The sequence below is a fragment of the Hypoxylon fragiforme genome (genome assembly GCF_022984875.1).
Source record: "Hypoxylon fragiforme strain CBS 206.31 chromosome Unknown GGS25scaffold_6, whole genome shotgun sequence".
Lineage (NCBI taxonomy): Eukaryota > Fungi > Ascomycota > Sordariomycetes > Xylariales > Hypoxylaceae > Hypoxylon > Hypoxylon fragiforme.
This window is the reverse complement of record NW_026054761.1, coordinates 2,973,006-2,997,981: the sequence shown is the minus strand read 5'-3', so window position 1 is coordinate 2,997,981 and position 24,976 is coordinate 2,973,006. Positions and strand designations below refer to the sequence as shown.

General features: G+C 47.2%; 9 protein-coding genes and 1 non-coding gene across 10 annotated transcripts; 4 read left to right on the top strand and 6 right to left on the bottom strand.

Moving 5' to 3' along the window:
• Window positions 1–2,228: 2,228 nt before the first annotated feature.
• GGS25DRAFT_523181 (kama family protein) lies at window positions 2,229–4,048 on the bottom strand (the record flags this gene model as incomplete). The annotated part of the gene is made up of 5 exons (XM_049264376.1): window positions 2,229–2,612; window positions 2,688–3,238; window positions 3,305–3,492; window positions 3,560–3,720; window positions 3,767–4,048. 5 exons carry the CDS (start codon window positions 4,046–4,048, stop codon window positions 2,229–2,231), a joined length of 1,566 nt encoding a protein of 521 aa, XP_049116059.1.
• A 4,074-nt stretch (window positions 4,049–8,122) lies between these two features.
• On the bottom strand, window positions 8,123–9,635 carry GGS25DRAFT_496970 (uncharacterized protein). Its single transcript, XM_049261575.1, has one exon. The coding sequence runs from the start codon at window positions 9,285–9,287 to the stop codon at window positions 8,622–8,624; it is 666 nt and encodes a 221-aa protein (XP_049116058.1). The 5' UTR covers window positions 9,288–9,635; the 3' UTR covers window positions 8,123–8,621.
• A 277-nt stretch (window positions 9,636–9,912) lies between these two features.
• GGS25DRAFT_496967 (RNA polymerase Rpb7-like domain-containing protein) lies at window positions 9,913–11,704 on the bottom strand. The gene is made up of 4 exons (XM_049261574.1): window positions 10,881–11,704; window positions 10,746–10,826; window positions 10,519–10,688; window positions 9,913–10,456 (listed from the first exon to the last, which is right to left on the bottom strand). The coding sequence occupies exons 1-4, from the start codon at window positions 11,127–11,129 to the stop codon at window positions 10,441–10,443; spliced, it is 516 nt and encodes a 171-aa protein (XP_049116057.1). The 5' UTR covers window positions 11,130–11,704; the 3' UTR covers window positions 9,913–10,440.
• Window positions 11,705–12,231: 527 nt separating this feature from the next.
• Window positions 12,232–12,331, top strand: GGS25DRAFT_t71. Its single transcript has one exon. It is a non-coding gene; the product is annotated as a tRNA-Leu (tRNA).
• Window positions 12,332–12,668: 337 nt separating this feature from the next.
• On the top strand, window positions 12,669–14,322 carry GGS25DRAFT_496963 (DUF962-domain-containing protein). The gene is made up of 3 exons (XM_049261573.1): window positions 12,669–13,000; window positions 13,077–13,160; window positions 13,252–14,322. Exons 1-3 carry the CDS (start codon window positions 12,968–12,970, stop codon window positions 13,720–13,722), a joined length of 588 nt encoding a protein of 195 aa, XP_049116056.1. The 5' UTR covers window positions 12,669–12,967; the 3' UTR covers window positions 13,723–14,322.
• Window positions 14,323–14,649: 327 nt separating this feature from the next.
• GGS25DRAFT_532719 (uncharacterized protein) lies at window positions 14,650–16,167 on the bottom strand (the record flags this gene model as incomplete). Its single annotated transcript, XM_049265613.1, has 1 exon — window positions 14,650–16,167. The coding sequence occupies one exon, from the start codon at window positions 16,165–16,167 to the stop codon at window positions 14,650–14,652; it is 1,518 nt and encodes a 505-aa protein (XP_049116055.1).
• Window positions 16,168–16,579: 412 nt separating this feature from the next.
• On the top strand, window positions 16,580–18,225 carry GGS25DRAFT_496960 (uncharacterized protein). Its single transcript, XM_049261572.1, has one exon. It carries the CDS (start codon window positions 16,790–16,792, stop codon window positions 17,891–17,893), a length of 1,104 nt encoding a protein of 367 aa, XP_049116054.1. The 5' UTR covers window positions 16,580–16,789; the 3' UTR covers window positions 17,894–18,225.
• GGS25DRAFT_496958 (calreticulin precursor) lies at window positions 18,141–20,604 on the bottom strand. Its single transcript, XM_049261571.1, has 4 exons — window positions 20,199–20,604; window positions 19,753–20,035; window positions 18,910–19,694; window positions 18,141–18,851 (listed from the first exon to the last, which is right to left on the bottom strand). Exons 1-4 carry the CDS (start codon window positions 20,319–20,321, stop codon window positions 18,348–18,350), a joined length of 1,695 nt encoding a protein of 564 aa, XP_049116053.1. The 5' UTR covers window positions 20,322–20,604; the 3' UTR covers window positions 18,141–18,347.
• Window positions 20,605–21,567: 963 nt separating this feature from the next.
• On the top strand, window positions 21,568–22,974 carry GGS25DRAFT_496955 (Methylthioribulose-1-phosphate dehydratase). Its single transcript, XM_049261570.1, has 3 exons — window positions 21,568–22,080; window positions 22,198–22,710; window positions 22,783–22,974. Exons 1-3 carry the CDS (start codon window positions 21,950–21,952, stop codon window positions 22,877–22,879), a joined length of 741 nt encoding a protein of 246 aa, XP_049116052.1. The 5' UTR covers window positions 21,568–21,949; the 3' UTR covers window positions 22,880–22,974.
• GGS25DRAFT_496950 (uncharacterized protein) lies at window positions 22,975–24,522 on the bottom strand. Its single transcript, XM_049261569.1, has 2 exons — window positions 23,696–24,522; window positions 22,975–23,629 (listed from the first exon to the last, which is right to left on the bottom strand). The coding sequence occupies exons 1-2, from the start codon at window positions 23,901–23,903 to the stop codon at window positions 23,175–23,177; spliced, it is 663 nt and encodes a 220-aa protein (XP_049116051.1). The 5' UTR covers window positions 23,904–24,522; the 3' UTR covers window positions 22,975–23,174.
• Between the last annotated feature and the right edge of the window lie 454 nt (window positions 24,523–24,976).

The window sequence follows — 24,976 nt, the reverse complement described above, 5'->3', positions numbered from 1 at the left end:
ACTTGTAGCAGTCTTGTAGTCTCAACTTCTACTGGTTCCGTATCGTTGTCGGAAACGAAACAGAAAGAAGCTGGGAATCACTACAGCGGTACAAGTGGTAGCAAGGTAACTACGTGAGGAAGGTTACAGTAGCATCACAAAGCCTCCTGGATATAGAGAGCAAGTGCCGTTCCTGAGTCCTGGCCTGACCTAATAGAAGGCAGTTACTACTAAAGACAAGGTAAGGTAAGGTAAGGTAACTTAGGTAAGGTATGTAGCTTCTGTTCCCCGATTTCCGAGAGCTGGGTTAGAGAGACAGAGGCAGGCAGGCAGGCAGACAGAGACATACATAGTACAAAGAGAAGAAGCTAATTGATTGAAAAAGACCCTGGACTTGATACTATGTAATAACTTGGAACCCTGGACTGCCCTGGACTGCCCTGACACACTTGTCTCTTTTTTTTTAATAATATCCTTGTTATCCATGTCACCCATATCACCCAATGCCACCCATATCACCCATGTCACCCCTATTACCCTTTCTTTAACCCCTGACCTTGTTTGTTTAACCGTGATTTGCCGCACCACTAGGTATATATGGGCTTATAATATGTAAGTGAATTTAGAGCTGCGTCGCTATTGGAGAGGATGTTCTGATGTGGAATGGTCAGCTAAACTATATCGGGCTAGCAGGACCAGAATACGTAGCCCATTTGAGGAGATAAAAACTGGAGGGGGGCAAGCCATATCCAGCCCTTTGTGGGGTTCCAACTGTCAGAAAAACGTGGACAACCTGGTTCAGGTACTAAACGTCCAAGTACTTTTACCAGTTCTAGGCGTTGGACAGTTACATGATCAAAGTGTATCATACTATGCCGTACAAGACCATCCCATGGATTTCTATATAAGCCTGTGCCCCTGGGCCCGTGCTTTCGAACTAGCAGACGTGCCTGTCCCAGTCGATTTTCTCGGATTTTCTTTACATAGTGCCATTACCCACTTACTTCTGTGCTAGTAGGCTTCAGTTAAGTAAGTTGTACTACGTAGCACTGTAGCAGTACGGTAGCACACCTAACACAGCTAACACAGTGGATAATTCCGATTTAAATCACATCACTTCAATGTTCTCTCAGAATGCTCTACAAAGTACATTCAATGTTCCTCTCCATTTGTCATGCCAATGCATCCTCAGGTCTCACCCCTAGCGATCATCAATTTTACAAAGGGTAATTGCATACATACCTCAAGCATGTATGGATATACTAGGTAAGAAGGCATGTGATGTGACATATTCAATATCAACAGGATACGAAATACAAAGTACAAGATACCAAATACAAAAATGCAATATACAAAAATACAATATACAAAAACATCAACCTCAACATCAACATCAACATCAGAAAAAATAACAAACCTCATCACTCACTACACTACACTACACTACACTACACTACACTACACTGCATAGTACGATATAGTTAGTTAGCACATCATTATAGTTAAAGCTGAATCGACAAATACCGCCTAGCGAACGGCGACCTGCCAAAAACCCCGATCCTTTGCCAAAGCTCCTAGACTCCAGATTCCTGGCGCTAGGACCCCCCGTTCGAGTTTAGATAATAACTACGGCTTCATTGGCAAACTATCTTGCTATAGTAGCCGCCAGTTAAGTTGACTATTTACATACTAGTCCATCTTCGGGGTCCCGTGTAAGAACCCCTGCCATTTCGAACGCTGACGTGGTAGTATTAACCGATACCCGTCGAACGCGCGACTTTTTTTCTTCTTTTCTTTTTTTTTTTAGCCTTCTTCCCGAACACATGGAGACGATGGATGGGACTTTTGTTGGTTGGTCAGACTAACTAACTATTAACTGGCTACTATGGTTGGATGGTTCGTACGAGATCGCAGATTATCACATCGGAGTAAACCAGATTGTAAAACCAAAGATGAAAATAAACTACCTACATACATACGTACATACCATACCTATGAACGTCCATGTCAGATGGCAAGGTGGGTACTAACTATTACACTAAAAAAAAAGTTGGTGATGTGACCGACGGATATGGAGACTTGGGTGAGATTTGGCCGATTTCCAATACACCACGAGCTATTACTAGGTATCATGCGCAACATCGCCATCCACGCTCATTGTCACATTCAGAATAGTTGTCTAAGGTTAGGTAGGTAGTTTACATACCTTTCAGCGGGTCCAGCCACCGAATCTCCCATAGGTACCTAGGTTAGATAACTTGTTTCGATTCTCGCTCCCGTTCTTCCTTCAGAGCCTGAGATCTCCGCACCTCCTCCCTAAGGGAGCTTACAAGGCTATCGCGGATCTTGGGATCGAGCGTATCCACCGGATCGTAGTACTTGTACACCTTGTTCTCCCTGCCGTTGCCCTTGAGCGCTGGCTGCGTGAAGGTGGATATGCCCGTCTCCCGGTCGTAGGACTCGTGGAGAGACCCCGGCCGCTTGCCGCCGCCGCCGGGCAGATCGACGATGCACTTCGGTATGAGGAAGCCGGCGGTGATGCCCTGGAGCTGGGCCTCCAGGTCGAGGATGGTGCTCAGGGGCGTGCGCAGGTGCTCGATGGTGGGGACCATGTCGCATTGGTAGATGTAATACTGCGTTGTGGCCAACTTGTTAGTACTTTGTGAATAAAATATCAAGTACCTAGGTAGGTATGGGGGGGTTCTCACCGGCTGAATCGCCATCTTGCACAGTTTCCTAATAAGGTCGGACATAGTATCGATGTCATCATTGATGCCCCGGAGCAAGACCGTCTGGTTGCGAACCGTGATGCCCTGCTGGATCAGCTTGAGGCTAGCCTGCTCCGTCAACCAAGAGATCTCGTTGGGGTGGTTGAAGTGCGTGTGCAGCGCCACCTGCTTGCCGATCCTCCTAGCCTTATTTGATAGCCTCGCCAGCGCCTCCGTCCACGCATCTCTCTCTTCGATGAACCTCTGCGGCGCCACGGCGAGCCCCTTGGACGCGAACCGCACCCGGTCGATATTGTCCATCGCAAGGAGGCGGTCGCCGAGCTCCTCGAGAATGTGCGGGGCAAGATAAAAAGTATCACCGCCGGAAATGGCCACGTCGTGGATTTCCTCGTGGTTCTGGATATAGGCAAGCGCCGTCTCCATCTCCGCGCGGTTGGCGTTGGTGAAGTCCTTCACCACGGCGTCGGTGTGAGCCCCGACTCCGTACGCCCTGGTGCAGAACACGCAAAGCGTTGGGCACACGGAGGTCACTGGAGGAGCCGGTTAGTAGGTAGGTCCTAGGCAAGTTGATAGCATAGTTACAGGGGAGCTCGTACCGAGAAAGAGGGCTTTATCAGGGTAACGGTGTACAAGCTTGCTCACGGGCGAGTCACGCCGCTCTGCTAATGAGTCGTGGTGTAGCATGGGGTGGTCGTCGATCATCAAGGACTTTAACGGGATGTATTGTTTGAACAGCGGATCGTTGGCCGGGTCTTGCCAGTTGATCCTACTCAGTACGTAGGGCCTGTGAGATGTTAGGTCTAGATCAACTTCGTTCAGGGGGAAATATCATAAGGGTTAGGGTCACTCACATGACCCGAACACTCATTGAAGCCTTTTTCATCCCGCCATGGACATCAGTCACGAACTCATCCCGACATTGGACACCTCCCAGGTGCTTTGCGCGGGGAACCACGTCCGGGAGGACGTTGTCGAGGAATTCGTGCAGGTTTTTCTCTTTCTCCACAACATTCTACAAAACTCAGCGGGTTTCGATGACCAGATAGTATTAATCTTACCTTTCGATTCCAGTCCCAGGACATGAAATCTCTCGCAGCCAGATTGCTCCACTGGGGAATCTTCCGCCAGAACAGGTCACGTTCCAAAGGTCTTGCGTATGTCTGAGGCACAGGGAGGAAGGGTGGTGGTGGTGATCGTGAGTAGGGTACCGGGACGGTCTCGGGTATAGCTAGGTTTTGGTCGTGAGTGGCTAGTTGTCGTGTGAAGTATAAGGAATATCTGTGTGGGCCCGAAATCCTAATAGGAGTCACGCGGCCCCGGAGACGGGCGGCAGAAAGCATGGTGATTTCGTAGTGGTAGTCTTTGCACTGGTACGATGGAATTCTTTGAAGTCGATGGTCGGTGGTTCAAGTAATCGCTTCCCCTAACCCTTACGAGATGTCAGTCCCGAGCCAGGGGGTCCTTTTATAAAGTGTGAAACCGACGAAGTAGACGTTTTCGCCACAGGGACCTACAACTAAGTGTCTTGCAGCCCTTCTTCTTGACAGATCGACGGCGTGTGTGTTACGGTTTGGTAGGTAGGCAGACAGGTGACTGAGCCAAATGAGTTCATGTCCTGGTATCAACGGCCGAACGGAGGCCGTCGGTCTGCTTCACGGGTGTAAGCTGCCAGTGTGGGGGTTGAACCCGCATGAATAGAGGAGGGTTAAAAGCATGCGCGACATCCAGGACGCAAGTATAGTCCCGTAATCCCAAGGTATTCTTCAACGAGTACATCGGAGCTGAGTGGAAAGGCAAGCTCTTTGGTGTCGTAGTGCTGGATGGTTAGATGCGATGTACACATCCCAAATCATCATAACCCCGAGTTCCCATCTTGATTGGCCTCTTGAGTATAATATCGTAATAGTTCTTTGTGTCTCCAAGGCCGATCAACAACCAACAACATATTCCAGACCACGGCTGGCGAATGCGTTGTCCTACTCTCGCGAGCTATAGGCTATAAGCGATAAATTCAACATTCGTATCAAGCTTATCGTCTGCTTGCTGGAACCAAAAGGGTGTTATAGTCCAACATGGTTGGTTTCTCCGCTTGTGTGTCTGGTTCCAGAGGCTTGGGTTTGTGGCAGCTCCCCTATTCGCAAACCTGGCGCGTATCCATCATGTACAAGATTCGGATGACTGGCATTATATACTCACCGGTACCACAAAACTATCGACTTCGGTCACAGTGGGTGATATGTAACGCGTTAGAGGCTACATATGTAGCCTTTGCCTCCGAGTAAAAGCAAAACATAAAGATTCATTTGCTCGTCCTTTGCATACAGGGTCAAGCCACGCTACATGAACGTAACTTATGGGCCGAGTAGGATATAATCACTGGTGCATGATTTGCTTTTTGGGGACTAGAAGGGGTTGTTCTCCATTCCTTACTACCCCCCCTTTTTCTTACCCTTGGCATGTGAGTAGCAGCCATGAGCTTGTTTCGACGGAGAACGATATGTGTGGTAAGCAGCCCCCCACCCTTCACTTGCTCAAGGGAAAAGTATGCCTGAACAAGTATTAACTACTCTCCATGAGAAACCCGATCTCGATGCTCTGAATCATAGAAGACTCGTATTTCCCCTTCAAAAGCCAAGGCCAACTTTATAATGTGACTGTGTAACTCGCTAGACGTATGACAGCCAGTAGTTCTCCTATCTAACAGGGCAGACATGATTTTTAGTTTGCCATCGACCACCCCCCTAATAGCCTTCAATATGGGAGGAACTTCCTGTAGATTTTCCTTTGGAAGTATAGTCACTGCCGTATCAACTAATACGAGATGCCGACTTTCCACCGACATGCTTTATGTAGCCTAGGCGGCCCTAGTCCCCTCTTTAGAAGAAAGACAGAATGTCGAAGGCTTATAATCATGCATCCACGGCTCACAGATGACAACGCAGAACATACTCTGTTGTTTTGGGTGTGGCCAGGTATGGGTTTCGTTACCACGGGTTCACTACATCACTAAGGGGAACTAACAAGAGTCAACCTTGAATATAGCCCCTCCCCTCCCAGAACATGTTAATACGATACTTACTTTTATAGGCCCTAAAGGCTATCAAGGCAAGTGACGGTTCTTATTGTTGACGTGGAGAAGCTCTATGATGTTGGCATCCCGCCAAGTATCGTTATGGCGCCATGCATTAGCTGATGAAGAGTTTACATCGTGACAACTGGCCCGAAATTAAATAAGGGGGTCGGGCTAAAACCCCTCCATCTTCACATTCAGTTGATATTCGTAAAGACTTTACTACGAGTTGTTTGGAATGATGGTTGCGGAGTGGCCAGACTTTCGGTATATGAGCTAACCCAGACCACAATGTCGGTCATCCTGGTGAAAGGCAAGGCAGCATTGCGACATAGGATAGGAGCAGATCCTACACCCACACACTCTAGTACCCCAACCATAGCCTTAAAATGGGTGTCAGTATGTACAACCAGCGATAATGTGGGCCCTCTTCATCATGAAAGCTCGCCATGTATCATGGAGACCCTGGGGATGATGGAAGCCACTAGAAATATTGGTGATGGGGTAGGCGGGTCAATTTCTCCTCAGAACTTAGGTGGCTTGGAGAACGGTTGTAGATCGAAGTCGAAAGGGGTGGAGTATAAGCTAGTGTGAGGTAGGTAGGTGTTGATGGGAAAGGTAGTTGATACGGAGTCATATAGAACGGAGCCGCATTGGTGAACCCCCAAAAGTACAGGACGGCACAGGGTATAGTGAACGGAAATGCCAACAACATTTGGATTTTAGAACGGCGAGCGGGTTGGGGAAGTCTAGGATGGCAGGTTGGTACTATGCAATGTACTTGTACAGTTTGTTGTGGAAACCCGTAGGATTCGCCAAGGGCACCCTTGCCAGTAAGCCGTTGCATTCACGACCCAACCAACAGCGTGACGCTGATTTGTTCCACTGGTCTCGTCAAATGCGGCTCCAAACCATCGGGTCCATTAGCCTTTCCTAGTATGCAACCTATGTTAGCATAGCACGCCCCTTTTCGACCGTCTCACCTGATCACATGGGAGCCCGACTACATGTAGCTACACTGGTAGGTACAACAGTAGGTACAACGGTAGGTACAATGGTGGTAGATACAAGTCAGTTATTCGTCACGGGATTAAGCATGACAGGTCATCTTTTGACTTGAAGTGGGTTTATCAAAAAGAGTGAGCAGTCTTCGGTCCGGTCTTCCTAATCTGTCAAGTTCGGGTGCGGGTAGAGTTGTATTGTATGGGGTTTAAGCGCTATGCACCTTCGATCTGTGATTCATGAGTTGAACCCGACAGATCGATCTTCAGCACTTTGATATCGAATCACGAGTGCGGTGCGGGCCGCCTTTATACCTAGTTTTCCCGCGATAATTCTGTTAGGCTTGGCGTCTGTCCCGGCTTCCTGGGATGGCGGAGAATCGAGGGGAAACCAGATCATATAAAGTTAACATGAAATAGATATGCTCCATCCTGCTGGTCAGAAAATGAGCTGATGACCCGCATCTGCATCACTATTACGTTTCTATCGCCCAACAAAGTAGAAGTCGTATAGGTAGATCGACGGATAGTAACATTTCGGGTTGCAGCGTGGCATTACGTTTATTCTGGTATGCATATGTGTTGCATTGGTGGTTCTTGAGGCAGTGATGAAGAAAACAAGCCTACGGTGTTCTTAGAGTGCGTGTAGTATATTGACGGATAATGTGGCTAGATCTGCGGACTCGTTCTCTTCGAACCCTAATGTAGGTACATGGTATTTCGATATCTCGTGAGTGGTATAACGAAATCTCCCTTCCCTTGTGTCGAGAGAGCGATGTCGAGGCCATCCAAATCGTCGCAGCCTTTCAATATTGGGCTCCTAACATGGGTAGGGGTGATCCTGTAGAGCAGGGCTATGCCGAGATATTCCGTCGCGAGAGCTCGCATAATATTACCGAAATGTGTTCTAATCTTATTGGGGGCGAGTTATTGTTCCCTGTTTTGCTTGCTGCTAATGATAATCTCGTTTTTGAAATCTTACTCTTGCTACCCGCCTAGGCATTTTAAAGGAGACAATAGTTAAACCGAGTCCATCGCCGATATGGTAGTGAAGGCAATGAAGGCGCCGTTTGTCAGTACTGGACTTTTCAGTATGATCTCGAATGATAATGGTGACCTCTACCTAACTACATAATTAGGGTTGATGAAGGGAGGAGGAAGGGGGAAGGGGGAAAAGGGAAAAGGGAAAAGGGAAAAGGGGGCCTAAAAGGGAGAGGCCAAGACTTGCCCTACCTAGTGCCCGAAGATGACGGGCAAATCGGGGTACGGGAATGGCTCCATAGGGTAGATGTACTTTAAGCTTTGAGTCTACATCATTAATATTCTAAGGTTTGTTATTACTTTAATGAAGATACTTGGTCGTTTCAGATAAGCATCAAGTGTACATAGTAGATGGCTCCTTCCCCCATTCTTGTTAGGTACCTATCTTGCAACGAATTTTGTCTTTTTGTCTTTTTTGTCTCTATTGTTTTATCCATTCAGTTATCATACAAGCTGTAGAAAGACCATCCCAATACTTCTAATGTTCAACTGCTCAACTGCTCTCTATCTTTCGATACCATAGGAAGCCATCCTTCTCGAGAGGTAACCCAGGGGGCCTCATAACCCTAGGTAGACCGACTCGTACATTTATCTAGGATCTCCTCGAGACTATCGAATTCCATCTCTAGCAAACCTAGCACGTACGATATTCGAGTATTGACACCGTAACGATAAGGCCAATCCTTCATTTGTTGACCATCATAAAGTCGACGGCGAAATGTCCCCTTTTCCAACATTTCCAACAACCAGAACAAGGACAATGACAAAAAAACCTCCCTAAACGGACCTCGTCACATACCCTCAATCCCAAACATCCGAATCGTCACTCTCATCCGACTCATCCGTATAATACATGTGGTCGTAGGGGTATCTTACCACGCCATTCAGATCCGTGACTGCGATAATCGGGAGGCTCGGCGAAGTCCAAGGCTTGCCGAGCAGCGTCCATCTGCACGCCGGGCACCTAGGCTGCTCGCGATCTTGGTATAAGTTGGGCACTGTTAGGTACTTTCCGTTGCGTGGGCTTCTCTTCTCATATGTACTAGGATTTTCCTGGGTACTCGTAGTAGACTCCCTTCGATACTCAGGGGATTGATGGCTTTGATCGGTGCTTGTGGAGATAGCTCCATCCCTTTCCGACATATTTCCCAAGACGCTTTCAAGTTGTCGACTATCTTGCGGTAATCTACTGAGGTTTGTTGTGTGAGTGCCGTTGATAGTAGTGTCGATGGGATCTCGGTGATGCTCGAGGTCCTTCAATCTTCCTGTGCTCGCTCTCGCTAATTCTTCTGTGTTTGTTGTTGTGATGGCAATAGGTACCTGATATCGCTTACACTCTAGCCTGCTCATGGTGCTTTGATCTAGAGAAGCTGGGAGTGAGGCAAGAGAGGGCTCTTGTGAGGACTCGTGTCTATTTTCGTCGGTATTGGCAGGTGTAGAACCCGTTTTTGAGGCGTCGTTCCCCATCGAAGATTGAAATGACCCGCACCTATCCAACTCAACCCAGTCGTCTTTTCTATCGAGAGTCCTTTTCTATATTCGCGACCAGAACAGAAACTTGCACCTCGAGACAGTAGATAATTTGTCTAGCATCCCGTTGTTTCCGCGAAATATATTCAAGCGCAGAGGTCTCCAGGGAGACTCGAACTAGATTCGGGCGGATGAACTTTGGTTTTGATAGAGGATTCATAGCGACAGTCTATCGTCCCTACTACAGAGAATGTTAAGTTTAAATGGATTGTGTCTAACATAACTTAGTATAAGTAGGCGAAAGGTTGAGATTATTGGTGGTTGTGTGGCTACCTAAGGTACATATATAGGTACCTAGGTAGGTTTAGGGTTTATGTATGTCACAGCACAACATGAGAATAGAGAAAGAGCCAGAGTTCTTCTATCTCCAGTGACAAGGAAACGAGATGCCTACCAAGTATAAGTAGAAAAGTCACAAATGCCTTGTTGTTTGCTACCACCACTGATGATATTCCACGTAATGGAACCGGCATGGTTCTCGGTGGATCAACCGCCCTCTCCAGTAGCTTACAGCATTCTCACACGCAAATTTACTTTTTAGAAATGATTAGTGGCCGACCAATTTCTTACTGGTGTTAGCACCTGGGGTCACATAAGCTGCTATGGGATAGGAAGAATAAAGTCAACTGAGAGAGAGAGCCAATAGCCTTCATGTATTTTGATGTGGAAACTATGGCCCCTGACCAGGTAAGAGACATGACATTCCCGAAATGCTATAGAAATCAGTGTCTGTTTTTGATTCCATTATTCATGTGAATCTTTTCAAATGCACATACACATGTATGTACTCCCTGGGATATAATGACGAATCTCTCGTCATGGTTGTTGCAGATTATTAGTAGCCATGAAGACGACTAATATCCTGGCAGGTACAAGTTCACAAGTCACAAACGTCCGAGACTTTACCTTGCTCTCATATAGAAGTGCATATGGAGCACTACAATTATCAAGGCCAACTGTCTTTAGGAGTTCCCGTCTGTATCCTATGGACTGTATGCTATCCATGGACGTGAACATTGTCCTGCCTCAAATGCAAGGACGACACCAAGCAAAACAAAGAACCTTTGGGTCTATATACGACCGGGCTCGTCTAGTTCTGCAGGGTGCTGGAGATCGGACTGTTAGTATAGATGCTACAATGAATGAGAGGGGAAAGGAGGAGTAATACCCTAGGTAGTCTTCCTTTATGCTACCAATAGCCCAGATCTCGCCGACTTCGGCACGAGTTCCCACTATCTTGACACGGACCTGGGTATTGACCTCGATAGTAGTATCATCGTTGTTGGTGAATTGAGGCGGCGTAGCATTCGGATCCCACTTGACTTCTTGGGGGATCAACTTAATGGAGTTTGTAAGTTCGTATAGCAATTACCAGGGTCTCAGTGGGAAACTCACGTGGGTCGAGACAAATATACGGAGGGGACCCGCCTCGGCGAAGAAGCCATGCTGGTTGACAGAGACGACGATGGCATCAATCTTACCTAAGTCAGCATAGTCTAAGAAATGCCGTTTTCAGGAAAGCAAACCTACCGTCTCTCCCTTGAACGGGCGCCAGATGACGGCACGGTAGCCGACAGTGAACTCGGCCAGGCCACTTCCTGGAAGGATTCGTCCTTCAGAGATATCGAAAGTATCCATTATAGAGATGATATAATAACTTCCAGTGCATGTGCCTTCGACATCCTTCAAGAGCTTGCCAGTCACCAGCTCATGCATATTCTTACCGAAGTAAGAAGGGTGGAGCGTAACGCGTCGCTCAAGGTTATAAAGAAAAAACATCGTGACGGTTGTTCAATCAATGCGATAATCAGGATTTTTTTCGGGTGATACTGGATCGGGTAACTGGTTATTCGGAATCAGCAGCACTGCTAGTTAATTTGATCTAATCGTGCTGCTTCTCGTCGTAGGAGCGGTCGGAGGATCTTGATCGCGTGCGATCGTGCCGCAAGTGCTAGCACAGTAGTTTCGCCACGTATATGTGCTGCGATTGCCGTATGGTTATATTTGATGAATCGTTGGATGGTGTTTTGTAGCCAGGACTCGTATCAACTGGCGGTGGTGGGTGGGTACGGGTACAGGCTGAAGTGGCACGGAGCTGAATGTCGAGCTGCCGGGCGCATCTAAGAAAGGCGAGGAGAAGAATAAGAAAATCTAGGGTATCATAAGAGTGTCAAGAAATACACGAAAAGAATGAAGTTAGTGGACCTGCTGTGATGGATGCGCGGTTGGCAACAGGATTGAAGAGGGAAAATCAGTGTTGCTTCAAGTAAAGTTGAGAGCATGTAGATGAAAGGAAGAGGCGCGTTAGTGAAGAACATTGAAGGTGCTTTACTTAACAGGTTAGTGCAAATCTGCATGTGGGAACTGGGGGTTTGGATCCACATCTACGCACTTAGTACTAGCGCCGTACTGTGTACCTACCCAATGATGTAGGTACCGTTTATGACACTGTACCTAGTATTGTACTACTACTACTAACTACTAGGTAGTAGTACTGTACCTACTACATGTAGGTATAACAGTAACTTGTAAGAGCCTCATCAATCTCCAATGTTTGAATTCTGATATGTCGGGTATTGATATTTTCATGCCATATATATAGTATGCATCTGCAATTGTGTATGAAGATTCGATTGAGGCTCTGCGAACATATTTTGACATTAATACCCCATCTACCAAATGACAGCATCGGGAAGCTACATAACCTTCTAAAGGTGTTTGTTCAACTTTGTTCAACTTTCAATGTTGTTCGTACCTAGGTTAGTCTACTTCAATGTTAACTAGTAGCAGCCCTACACACACACCATCTACCCACACAGGTGGATAAGAATATAAAGACAAAGAAGAGAGAAATACTTCTATAAGAAAATCAGAAAACAATGGTGAGATGGCCGAGTTGGTCCATGGCGCGAGGTTAAGGTATACCTTGACATCACTTCCTCGTGGGGTAACCCTCGTGGGTTCGAATCCCACTCTCATCATAATGTGTCTGTTGAGTAGATGCTCTTTCTTTTTTTGGTTATTGTTTTGTTATTTATTTACTATACGTGTGGGATCATTGAATAATATAATATCATCATCGAGGATATTGTATATTATATCTGTGTTCTGTGAATTTGTACATTTCACGTGCAAGAACTTCAATGTTGAATGTTCTTCCAGTACTGCGTAGTTAATATGTACATTATCTTCCCGAACAAGTAAAAGATGAGCCCATGCACATGCACAACTTTGAACCTTGAACCTTTCTAAGGTACTGTACCTGTATGTGCCACCAAGTGTGCCACTAATAACAGGCGATTACTAGTGTACATATGTACTATTAGTAAAAAAAAAAGAACAAGGAGCTAGTTAACCTTATGTTTGAAATTATTAATCCAATGATTCTAATTCTAATCCCCCATGTCCTGTGCAATGTCCCATGTCTGTAAGGGAAGCTTTCTTTATACTTCGACCTCCATCATCACGATAATCTTCACAATTCTTCCTCTAACCTGTACCTACCTACCATCGTCCCATTGCATCATCCCACCGCGTCAAGACACGCTCTTGTTTGTTTCATTATTACTTTATTCCCCTCAACCACCAAACATCAAGCCTAGGCACATCTTCCGATCATGACCCTTAACCTAGAAAGGCAGCTTACCTTCGTGCGTCTAATTTCTTTCGAGATAAATTGTAACAATTAATAATATTAGTACCCAACACTGACCAAATATCTCTTAGTATGGCGCCTACCATCGCAATTCCGTCAATGTCGCCATTCATATGATATGCGTCCCCTTGATTCTATTCTCCGCCTTCACATTAGTACGTTTAGCCTCCAGCACTGTTAACCTGCCCCCTATTCTGTGCCCTTTGCCCTTGGACCTTGTTAACACCCGCGACTCCTTTACGACAGGCAGCCAACAGTGGTACACTTATCCCCTTACCCAAGGCCTTGACGATATCCCATCTCGACCTTAACCTAGGCACCCTAGCTGCATTGCTGTGGGGTGGTTTATACGTCCTCCTCGAACCTGTCGCTGGTACCATTTTGGCTTTCATATGTCTCGGCGCCACCGCCTTTACGAACTCTGCCCTTTCCGAAAACCCATCCCTAACCAATCGCGTCGCCATTGCCGTGAATATAACATGTTGGCTGCTTCAGTTCATGGGGCACTGGTTCGAGGGTCGGGCGCCGGCCTTGTTGGATAACCTAGTTCAAGCTATCTTCCTAGCACCCCTTTTCGTATGGCTCGAGCTTTTGTTTAAGTTCGGCTACAGGCGGGAATTACAAGACCGCGTCGCGAAAGCGGTTAATGCCGAAATCGCCAAGTATCACCAAAAGAAAAACGCAGAGAAGGCTACAAAGAATGGGAAAGCGCAATGAACTACAACGAGACGAGACAGGAGACAAGAAAAGATAATGCGTATGCGACGGTCTCGCACGACAAAGCGGTGACGGCTAGTGCCATCCCATTTCATCCTTTGTTGCATCTAACTAGATGTGAGCTCGTAAGAAGAGCCCTGAGGCTAGGTAGCTTGCAACCTATTCGGCGACGCTCAGTGAGCTTCTAAATCGCAACCAACGGCAAAGGCCAGTCAGGCTGACAATTTGACATTTCGTGCTTAGTACTAAGGGACTAAGGGACTCTGCAGTGGGTTCATGACTACTCTTCACTTCTGCTATGGATGTATATGAAATCCAAATGAATGAGAGACAGTACCATAGCATATCGTCCTGAACTAGCCCCTCATGAGATGTGGAAGATTCACGTGAAGCAAGCATGGAGCAACGGAGTATTATTTTTACATTAATGTCTGTATTAATTCTTAATTCTTAAAAACATGCTGTATGTGGGTATATATACACTTATACACGTGGTAGAACGCATCTAACCTAGGTGATATATAATTCCCATACAACTCATATATATATAGATATAACTGCGATAATTTAACATAGGAAAGATAATTGTTGCAATTCCTACGTCACTTGTACACCAAAGTAAGCATATACCGCATTTTCCATTTGGTTAAGGGGTAGCGGACCAAGGGTTAATTATAGGGGGACACTAGCTAGGCAGTTGCCTAGGTAGTGAGTGCTGGGTAAGGTAACCTACTGATGACCTGTAGGACTGAAAGAGAGTTGTAATGAGTATGAGTAGTTAGTGTTAAACGAAGTAATAACGATGAATATGATGTATTCTTTCATCGTTCCCTTTTTTTTTTGGTTTCGTTATTCTTTTCTTTTCCTTTCTATGTATTGTTTCTTTTTGTTTTCCTTTATAAAGAAATAAGGGGGAGGGGGTAGGACCTAGTAGACCGTACCATATAAGCTCACCTGCTTCGAGTGTTGACAAAAGAAACTAATGTCCGAGTCAGGGGTCGCCGTGCGTGGTGGCGCTGACTCCAGCTCCAGCATCATGGCTCCCCGGCGCAGGATCTTGTGCAGAGACCCTTCTCTCGCGAGCTTGGGCTTGCTGCTGCTGATGCTGCTGGTACTGCCCCTCCTACCAGTACTAGTACTGGTGGTGGTGGCGTTGGTGGTTCGCCCAAAGGGCATCCTAACTTTGTTGCTCTTTGATACTGATGCTGACGCTTTCCCTTTCCCCTTCCTCTTTGTCGAGGCAGCAGTGGAGGCGGCGGCCTCTGATGTTGGGGGCGAGTTTTTCGCGAAGCTGAGCGCGTTCAGGTAAACCTGGTACTCCGGTAACGGGGCCACGGGCGCGGGCCGCTTCGGTGCGAGGCGGGGCACGGGGGGTGGTGTTTTGCGGTAGAAGGCTCGGTGGACTTGTCCCGGCTTTCGCCGCAGGGGCGGGGCGTTCCTGGTCTTGCTGGCGTCGGTGGCCCGCAGGTCTGTACGCGAGGACTTTGGGGTCAGGCCTCGTGGGATGTTCGCTGCCCACGCGCGGCCAGAATTCCGCTTGGGTCGCGGGAGAGGCGTGTACTTGCTCACTGGCCGTGCGTGACTAGACTGCCTCTTAGATCGCGGGATAGGCGTGCGACGCAGGGTAGTAGGAGGAGGCCCTTCTGCCTGGGATTTTGTTGATCCGCTTCCACTTAGCCTTCTGCAGGTATGGCGAGGGGGTGTTGGTGTTGGCTCTTCCTCCTTTTTCGGAGGCGGCGGCGGCAGTGGTTTTTCGTAGGCCCATTTTCGATCTACATAGATAAAGCGACTATGTTCTTGGGGTCTACTACTTGGAGCTTGTCGGTATCGCGGTGCGGTGGTCTCTTCCTTCTTGGCTTTGCTAGGAAGGGGTTGAGAAGTCGAAGGCTTGCTCGAACGTGAAGGACTCACAGGCGGTGCCGTCTTTACGATTCTAGCATAGGCCTCGTTTCGTGCTAGAGATTGTTGCCTATCGTAAAGTTCAGGTATCCAGATCGGAACACTAGAGGATTTGTCTGTAGGTGCGAGATTTCTAGGTTGGGGATCTCGATCTGATCTTTCCTTTTCTCGGGAGTTTTGCCTACGTTCTAGTCGTTCTAACCTTTCTGTCTCTAAGGCTTCTTGTTTACGTTGTTCGCGGCGTTGCTTGAATGGATCTGTAGAGCTATCATCTACGACTGGCCGATAGACTCTTAACGTCCCATCACCTACGTATCTTGCCCGGAACTCGTTATGCCTAACTGTGCAGTCATGGCAAAAGGCTACTGGCTGTCCATGGTGAGGAATCACATGCCCACAGTGTTCCTTGTCCTTGGCACTACTATGGAGTATGCGGCCAAATAAGCCCTTGGCTGCATCCCGTTGCTTGTAGTATGAGGGACAGTGGACAAGTTCTCTGGAAACGTGACAGCATTCCGTATACTCTTGCTGCCAGTCATGACACATGGTGGACGGCATGGATTAGAGTGTTCCAAGGTTACTATGCCAAAGCCTGTCCCAACTGTTATGATACAAGGCCGCTGTGTGCCTTCAATGTTGATAAGTGAGACGGGGAGGGGGGAAAGGGGGGTTTTATATGGCAGTTAAAGAGCTCTGCTCATATACATACATAATTCAGTTACACATCTTAGTACTTCACGAAGACATACCACCGCGCCTGGTTTATTCATGTTTCAGAGAAAATGCTCTTTTAAGTACCATATATACCTGGCTAGAATGCGGCTTCTTCCAGAATATGCTTGTTCGCTAGCAATTTAGGAAGTACTCTCAAGACAATGAAATTCATTGTTGGGATGCTCCTGAGGCGTTATAAAACAAGGGAAATTCGCGGAAGCACAGGTATCCGATAAGTATAACGATAAAGGCCATTGACTCGGTCTTTTTCACACAATAAGATTGTTTAAGATTGTTTTCTAACAGAGTCGGCTTTCCCCGTGGATATAAATGAGCCAGGTCGCCGAATCTTTTGGACCAAGGCAACGAACGTCATCATCGTCGTCATCATCCCCCCTTGATAAAGATAGAGAGCTTTTTGATTAGCCAAAGAAATCGAATAAAAGTACACAAAATGAGTTTCTCACGTCTCCTCGGCAAGCTACGAAAGATGGTGAAGAGGTCGTCTTCGCCGAGGCATAACAAAGGTCAGAGTCTCTCGATCTCTAAGCTGCCAAACCAAGAGCCCCCGCTAGGCGAACAGGGACAAGATCGGTGGGAGAATCCCCGGAAACTTCACCACGAGGATAGGGCGAAGCAGAAACAAACCGAGAAGTCGAAGTGTTGCAGGTACCGCAGCAGGATCCCGCAACCAAATAAGAAGCCTTCTTCGCCAACGGTTAGTAAATCCCAGGAGGCGGGCAAGAGTTGCAGAGTCTGGGCTGGAAAACCCGATTCTGACCCAGTCAAGTCTCGGAAGCAATGCTGGTGGAAACTGACAGAGCAAGAACTCCGTGACGAGTACGAGCGCTGCCGCGCCAAGGCCCCGCGAGTCCACCCTAACTTCCTGTCACATGGACGTGATAGTCTAGACGAGGCGTCGATTCTCTCCGCCAGGGGGCTTAAGCAGTCCCCTGACACACATTCACAAAGCTCTTCACCAACGAAAGAGCGTCGTGGTCGTACGTGTCCTTGCTGCTTCCAGGCACTGCCTGAGACGCCGTCAGTAGCTGCCCCAGGACGCCCGAGCGGAGATTCGCAGAGAAGTCAGGGCCGGAGTCAGGATACTCCTAGACCGTCTAAAATCCCCGTGGCTGTGCACAGAAAGAGCAATCCCTCAGCTAAGTCCAGCCCCAGGTCTCCCAGCTTCGAGAAGCCCAATCTAGAAGCGAAACCCCCCGTGGCTAACAGCGTCGAGGACAAACCGTACTACAGCGAGCTGGCAAAACAGCTGCCTGCTAGATGTGTGAGCTGTGAGTCTATGAGAAACTATATCACGGAGGAAGAGAAGCGGGATGTTCAGGCTTGGTGGAGGGGATTCCTCTCATCTTCCATCCCCAACCTCAACCTCGACCTCGACACACAGGCGTCTCACGAGGCCGAGGCCCCCAGGGATGTGCACTCTCCTACCACTCAAGAGCCACCGCGAGAACCACGTAAATGGGAACAACCGCGAGGCCCCACTCCCTGGCCTAGACGCCCTATCATGCCTGTCTTAGAACCCCTCCCCATCGTCTGACGTATAAGGTTTTTGTGTTGAATAAGCGGCTCAATGTTTTGGAATATTCACATTGTTTTTGATTCTCCTTTGTCAATATAGTTTGGTATTTAGTGAGAAGAAGGGTAAAAAGAAGAAGAACAAATGACAAGTTAGTTAGTTTATGTTTTTACCATGTTTAATTGAAATATGTTGATCAATGACCTAATCATGCCACGTACCTGAAAACAAGTGCGTGTCTCTTTGTAACATGGAATACGAAATTGCATTAATGGTGAACCAAATTTATTTGTTTGTGTAATATACACCGACGCCATGCAAAGTGAACTTGAAGTCACAAAACTGAAAGCATTGCCTTGTAATAAAAGTGTAGACTACCTCCAGGCAGTCCTCACTCATTAGGCCGAAACGAGTCGTCCTTTTTTTTGTTCCCATGTCACCTACACATCTGATATCCCCTTCCCATTACTAGAACCTACGACTGGCTTCGTGTGGCACGTTTGTTAACCTCAGACTTGACATTCTCAGCGCCAGTTGCGACAGCCTCAGCGGCTTTGTCCTTCACATCCTTAGCCTTCTCCTTGGCACCAGCACCAGCCTTCTTAGCGGCAGCCGGAGCACCACCTCCCATGGTCAAGATACCAATAAGGGCAATGACGGTGACAAGTAGGCCACCAATAGCAGTCGGAACCTCAGGCACAAACTTGATGGCCTGGATCGGGTCACTTTGGAAGATGGTGAGGAACAGGTCGAGCTTCTCCTTGACGTAGAGGACGGGGTCATCCAAGAACTTGAGGTCTGAGGGGGACGAGTGCTTCTCGTCTCTCTTGGGCGCTTCAGCTTCCTCAAGCGCCTTCTCGGCCGCGATCTTCTTGAAAAAGGTCTCTTCAGCGAACTTGGCAGCTTCCTCCTCAGAGTGACCAATGTAAATGTTGTCAAAAAGGATGTCACTCTGCATAGTCCAGAGCTCGAAACCAATCTACACCAATGAGGTTAGTCACAATAGCACTTAGGGTGATATTGTTGGAGATACTTACAGCACCGATAGGCTCGAGGCTAGCGGGGTTCTTGTCCTCGAAGTAGTTGGGGTTCTTGATCTTGCGAGGAGCCCAGGTGCCCTTGTATGCCGGGTTGTCAATGTAAGGCGCAGTCCACTTGCCCTTGTAGTCCGGGTTCTTCTTCATCGGCTTAGTCCAGGGGCCGCATCCAGAGGCATCGGCGCACTTGGGGTTGGGAACGACAGGGGGAATCCAATCACCATCCTCTTCATCCTCCCAGTCTTCGGGTTTCTGGGCCTCGGGGTCAGGGACGGTCAAGGGCTCCTCATCAAGCCAATCTTCGGGCTTGATAGCATCTTCGTCAACGATCTCGAAAGGTGCATCCTCATCCCAGTCCTCTGGCTTCTTAGCTTCGGGGTCAGCAATGCGGGCCTCATCAACCCAGTCCTCGGGCTTTGTGTCATCGGGGTCGTCGATTTCTTCCTCTGGGTTGACAGCCGGGGAGAACTGGTCAAAAAAGCTACCGTCGCGGACAGACTCACCACCCTTCTTGACGGTGAAGGTGTTGTTGGGGCGAATGACCAATGTGTAGAGCTCAGAGAGCTTTGAGGTGGTAGCCATCGGGGCAGCCATCAGGTGCTTCTCTTCATATTCACCAGACTTGGGGTTCTTGTGGTTGAAGATGAAGTGAACCTTGTTGGTACTACCGCACTTGTCGGGGCCGAACATGATAACGTACGGCGTAGCGTTGCTAAACTCATCCTGGTGCAGAGACTTGGTGTCTCGGAGAAGCTTCAAGTATGCACCACCACATTCAAGACCCTCTAAAGAGTAGGAAGTTAGATCATGTGGCGAACAAAGAGTTTAGATCAATTGACTTACTTTGAAGCTTAACTTCATATTGGACAACCAACTCCTTGCCCTTGGGGTCAATCTTCTTGGGGAACTTGGCTGAGATGGCGTGATGTGCGGCGGGATTCTTGACAACAAGACCCTTATCACCTTCCATTCCCTTGAATTTATATGGCTCCTCGACAGCCCACTCGCCGACGTAGGCCCACTCCTCTTCCTGACCCTTGGTGTCCTTCTTTGCATGCGAAGGACTCCATCGCTTCTCCCAGTCATCGGTGAACTGCTCTAGGAAGGGAGCCTTGATGGTGGTGGGCTGTAGAAGGAAACATTAGCCGAGGCCCATAGCACGGATGAAAAACTGGTCAATTGAACAAATGTGTGTAGGTAAGGGTAGGTATGTAGTGGGGGTTCTCTGGGGGGTTCTCTTCTTTTCTTTTCTCTCTTCTGTAATAGAAGGACATAGCGCTTGCACTTACAGTGAATGTTGGCAATTCAGCGGCGACAGATGAAGATGATTCGGTGCTGTCAACCTTGGAGGCATCATCAGCATATACGCCGAATGCCAGAATGGCAGCAGCGATAGCCGAGTTAAACTTCATGATGAAAAGCTAGCAAGGCTTGCTTGGTTGATGAATTGGTTATCTTTTTGGTTCTCTTCTATCTTGCAGGTGGACGATGACAGTGATATTGGAAAAGAACTCCCAGAGCTCAACGACGAAAGAAGAAAAAGAAAGACTCGGGGAAGAAGCTTCTGTAGATGTTCGTCGTGAACTTTTTAATTATTGGCCGGACCTTCCAAGCAAACGTGGCCTAAAGACAGTACGTACTCTTTTCGGTGATTTGGTTCCGTCTTTTGATTGGTCACTACCAGGTAGATGTCGGGGATCGAAAGATACATATGTACATTAGCGGTACAAATGTACAATACCTTGGAGGTTGGAGTGCGGGGGACAACTATGTAACTACTACATATAACTACTATAGTAGTACATCTGTGCATGTCTATTACTATTAATTGATAGAATCTCTAGGAAACAGCGCTCGTTTGTATCCATTGTTAGGTACATAACCTACATGTAATACATACATACATATTCGTACATTTATGTGAGTATACATATCAATGATGTTGCTTGATTGTTTTCGCACTTAGTCACCTTCAATGTTAGGTATGTAGTTTGTATTTGTATTGTAGTTACCTACATATGTATCTCTGACGAGGCTAGGGTACAGGCACATACGAGTACCGAATATATATTTACCAACTAGGCACCTTAACCGAATAGACAATCTAATGATGATAATGATACTATAATAGTGAAATCTGTCAACATCAACGATACTAACCTAGGGGCTTATGCATGTTTGCTTACTGGAGTTTATTTATGTCAACGGTAGTAGTTGGTAGTAATTGGTAGTACATCTGATTGATATCCAATTTGGCCGAGATGATACCCTAATTATGTATGTAGTACCTTACTCAGGAAGTCAATATCATGTTCAGCTTCAACCTCTTTTCATGCCACGCCTAAATAGTTTTATGTTATCGGCTTCATTGTGTGACGTATAAAACGATAATTGGAGAAATTGAATTTATTGTGACTACATAAGTACCTACCCTAGTTACTTATATATAAGAAGTTGGAACCCACCTGGTATTACAATTGAAAGCTTTGAAAGTGTTAAAGTTTAGACGTTTACATATGTACTTACTGTATGTCAACGGTATTGCTTTTTGATAAGATCTCTAGAACTATTATGTAAGGTATTCACATTTATTTCTAGATGTACTATGTTGTATGTAGTTATGGGTTGATAACTTGATACAAAGTTCGTAAGTTTTAATGTTGCGTGCTTGCAGCAAGTGGGGAACAGGGTTTGATTTAAGGAAGAGACTAGGATTAGATTTGTGCCGTGATACTTGACTTTAGCCTCGTCAACCCCATTTGCTAAATAAATCAGCTTCCTTCTTGAATAGAATATTTATTATTCTTCTTGCCTACATACTTATTACTACTACTCTATCTTTCCAATTCTATCAATTTTATCAACCCAAGAGGCCAGCCTGGCCTTTTCTTAACCTATCAACCTATAGCATAGCCACCACCTACCCAAGCTGCCAAGCAACCAAGCAACCAAGCAACCCATTCGGTGATCCGGAAATAAAATCAAAGCCTTATTAGAGAAAAGGAACTGAGAAGGGAAAATAAAAATTAAAGGAAAAAAAATGGGGGACGACCATTACATAACATCAGAAGATCCTAACCATCCGGCCAACCTCATCCCTTCTCTATGCGCCAAGTTTTGGACATTGGGTTGGGTTACAGGCACCGGAGGAGGATGTTCTATTCGCAACGAGTGAGGCTTTATTATTGTAATCTGATTCATTGTATTTGATTGATACCAATGCCTTCTCTAATTCTTCTAATCATGCAAATAACCTCAAGATCACTCTCTCACATGTGCGCATTATAGTGATCTAGTATACATTGCGCCGTCAGGTGTCCAGAAGGAGCTCATGAAGCACACTGATATCTACGTGCTTGCCCTATCCAAGCAAACGGATCTCAAGAATCGCATCTACCTACGCTCCCCGCCTTGTGGTCGGCCGTCACAGTGCACACCGCTGTTCCTGGCTGCTTTCACCAAGCGGGGTGCCGGTTGTTGCATCCACACGCACTCACATTGGGCCGTGCTGGTAACCTTGCTTCTGGAAGCGCAGGGTCCTGGTAAGGATAAGCTCTTTGAGATCAACAATATCGAGCAGATCAAGGGCTTTGGCAAGGGTTTTGAGAAACAGGGTAATCTAGGCTACCACGACACTCTCCGGATCCCCGTGATCGAGAACACGGCGCACGAAGAGGACCTGACTGAGTTTCTGGAAGATGCCATGAACCAATACCCAGACACCTATGCGGTCCTTGTTCGCAGGCACGGTGTTTACGTGTGGGGTGATAACGTACACAAGGCTAAGACCATGTGTGAAAGGTAAGTTCTATCTCCATTTTTATTAGCAAAAAAGAGGAGAAGCTTGAGCTGTGCTGATCTGCGATGCAATAGTCTTGATTATCTTTTTCAGCTGGCAGTGGAGATGAAACAACTTGGTCTGCCGTGGTTGAGTGATGTTCCCGTAGTAGTGCCCACGTCCAAACGTTGAATTATTCTAGATAATTTGATGTCTTGATAAAGAGCCAACACTTTTTTTTATAAAGAGAACCTAAGAGTCACACATGGCAAGCGAAGAAGCGGGAGGTATATGGATAGAAAGCTCATATTCGCGTTCTATGCAACGTTATTACGTATCCAATTAACAGTGATGTCCTAGGTATTACCAACGCTCCGCCACTGATATTATTTTCTTTTCGCGCCCCATCCATTATATGATATTACTACCCGGCATATCCCGTAACCCATAGCATCCATACTTTATCGCACCTTAGCAATTGCTAACCTTATAGAGCAAGGAAGGCAGCCAAGAAGGAGAAAAGGCCAAGGCCAGTTCCGACAGGGGAGAGAGCAACACCGGCACCACCCTGGGTGGATGTGGTAGGTGCGGAGTCAGATCCAGATCCAGATTCAGAGGGGGCCAAGGTGGTTGAGACGGAGGTGACGATAGTGGATCCATCGCTGGTAATGGTAGACGCAACCTGAGTAACGGTGGGGGTGGCAGAGCGGGTAGAGCCACCGGTGACACTGCCAGTGCTAGTGGCCTGGTTGGGAGCGCTGCTGGACCAGAAGTACTGGCTGATGCATTGGGTCACGCAGTCACTGTAAGCTTGGTTGTCAGAAGCGGTGCCGTTGCCTTGAGGGCAGGCGGCGACGCAGTCGGTGGTCTGGTTCACGCCCTGGGTGCCAGGGTTGGGGACCGAGATACAGGCGGCCTGGCAGCTGACATCCGCAGGATCACCTACGCGCAATGCAAGTTAGTTATCGATCAGGCATGACACAATCTATGCACGAGATGATTGCTCACAGTTGTCAAGGCACTGGATGGTAGCGGACTGTGCAGAGCTCTCCGCAGGGTCGACGTTGCTAGTAGAGGTGGCACTGGAGTCGGTCTCAGTAGCAGTGGAGGCAGCTACGGTGCTGGTCTGTTCGGAAACGGAGGCGGTAGCAGTCTCGGTGGACTGGGCGCTCGCAGCAGCGGCGAAGAAGCCGGCGACAATGACGGAGAAACGCATCTTGAGGATATGTGGGATTGTAGTATATACAACTCGCGAGAGAGACAATTAGGTATTAGCTGGCTATTGCGAAGAATAGAACGAGTGTACTAGACAAGAAAGACCGAACAAAGCCAAGTTAAAAGATGACCTTTTTAGAACGAGCGAGTGACGAGGTCTTTAAAGGCACGAAAAAGCGAACGGGGCAAGATACAAAAAGCTCTGAACCAAAATAAATAAGAGCTTGGATGAGCCTCTATTTAATAGGAAATGAATGCGAGACGGGTCTCTCGCTAGCGCCCCTGGGGAAGCCTGTTTGCAGCTTGGGATCGTCGCCTCGATTGGACCAGGGGGTCGATCCAGAACGAGAAGCGCTAAGACGCCCTCCAAGCCTCGTCAGCACCAAAGCTGTGTGTGATTTTTTTTTATTCTAATTCGATTTTTTTTTTCGTGTCGACATCGCGTTGCTATGCATGATCTCTTCCAGGGGGGCCAATCCCCGGTTCTCGCCTTTTCGTTGGTCGGCCGGGTTTGCCAACCGGAGCAAGGGGGGGGCAGGCCAGGCAGGCAGGCAGGCAGGCCAAGTTGCAGATGGGACGTTGTCAGCCAAAGGGCCCCCAGACTGGGAATTAAAATTGCGAGCTGCCGTTTATGCCATTCATGCGGCATCAATAAAAGATTCGTCACAGCAGATTTTAGACGACTATCATAAATCTAATGGTACGACCAAATATCTAATTTTTGGAATAGATCTCTAATACTATGTAATATTCAATAGATACTAGGTATGATGGCAGATAGTTGCTTTGGGGAGAGAGGGAAAAGAGCTAAATGAACTTGTCAATACAGGTATGTCATTGTGCCCCCTATTCATACTGTACAGGAAATGTTGTATACATTCTCGACCGGGGGAGTCGTTCTACTATCCAACTGTTTGTGGCATAATCAGGGGCAGATCTGACCATGCGTTGGTTGGGTGGGGACCAGGAAAAGGAAAGAAAAAAAGAGAAATAAAAGAAATCAGGTAACACACCCATCTCAGATTCATAACGGCTGTGTGATGATAATAATAATTATTACACACTCTGCTGTTT

Bases quoted from the DNA above. Each gene is read 5' to 3' on its own strand.
- GGS25DRAFT_496970 (XM_049261575.1), bottom strand. From the start codon at position 9,287: ATGGGGAACGACGCCTCAAAAACGGGTTCTACACCTGCCAATACCGAC.
- GGS25DRAFT_496967 (XM_049261574.1), bottom strand. From the start codon at position 11,129: ATGTTTTTTCTTTATAACCTTGAGCGACGCGTTACGCTCCACCCTTCT. The intron at 10,827-10,880 runs GTAGGTTTGCTT...GACTTAGGTAAG, and splicing joins GCCCGTTCAAGGGAGAGACG to ATTGATGCCATCGTCGTCTC. The intron at 10,689-10,745 runs GTGAGTTTCCCA...AACTCCATTAAG, and splicing joins GTATATTTGTCTCGACCCAC to TTGATCCCCCAAGAAGTCAA.
- GGS25DRAFT_496963 (XM_049261573.1), top strand. From the start codon at position 12,968: ATGACCCTTAACCTAGAAAGGCAGCTTACCTTC. The intron at 13,001-13,076 runs GTGCGTCTAATT...AATATCTCTTAG, and splicing joins TAGAAAGGCAGCTTACCTTC to TATGGCGCCTACCATCGCAA. The intron at 13,161-13,251 runs GTACGTTTAGCC...CCTTTACGACAG, and splicing joins TATTCTCCGCCTTCACATTA to GCAGCCAACAGTGGTACACT.
- GGS25DRAFT_496960 (XM_049261572.1), top strand. From the start codon at position 16,790: ATGAGTTTCTCACGTCTCCTCGGCAAGCTACGAAAGATGGTGAAGAGG.
- GGS25DRAFT_496958 (XM_049261571.1), bottom strand. From the start codon at position 20,321: ATGAAGTTTAACTCGGCTATCGCTGCTGCCATTCTGGCATTCGGCGTA. The intron at 19,695-19,752 runs GTAAGTCAATTG...CCTACTCTTTAG, and splicing joins ATATGAAGTTAAGCTTCAAA to AGGGTCTTGAATGTGGTGGT. The intron at 18,852-18,909 runs GTAAGTATCTCC...TCATTGGTGTAG, and splicing joins GCCTCGAGCCTATCGGTGCT to ATTGGTTTCGAGCTCTGGAC.
- GGS25DRAFT_496955 (XM_049261570.1), top strand. From the start codon at position 21,950: ATGGGGGACGACCATTACATAACATCAGAAGATCCTAACCATCCGGCC. The intron at 22,081-22,197 runs GTGAGGCTTTAT...TGCGCATTATAG, and splicing joins GGATGTTCTATTCGCAACGA to TGATCTAGTATACATTGCGC. The intron at 22,711-22,782 runs GTAAGTTCTATC...GCGATGCAATAG, and splicing joins GCTAAGACCATGTGTGAAAG to TCTTGATTATCTTTTTCAGC.
- GGS25DRAFT_496950 (XM_049261569.1), bottom strand. From the start codon at position 23,903: ATGCGTTTCTCCGTCATTGTCGCCGGCTTCTTCGCCGCTGCTGCGAGC. The intron at 23,630-23,695 runs GTGAGCAATCAT...CATTGCGCGTAG, and splicing joins CATCCAGTGCCTTGACAACT to GTGATCCTGCGGATGTCAGC.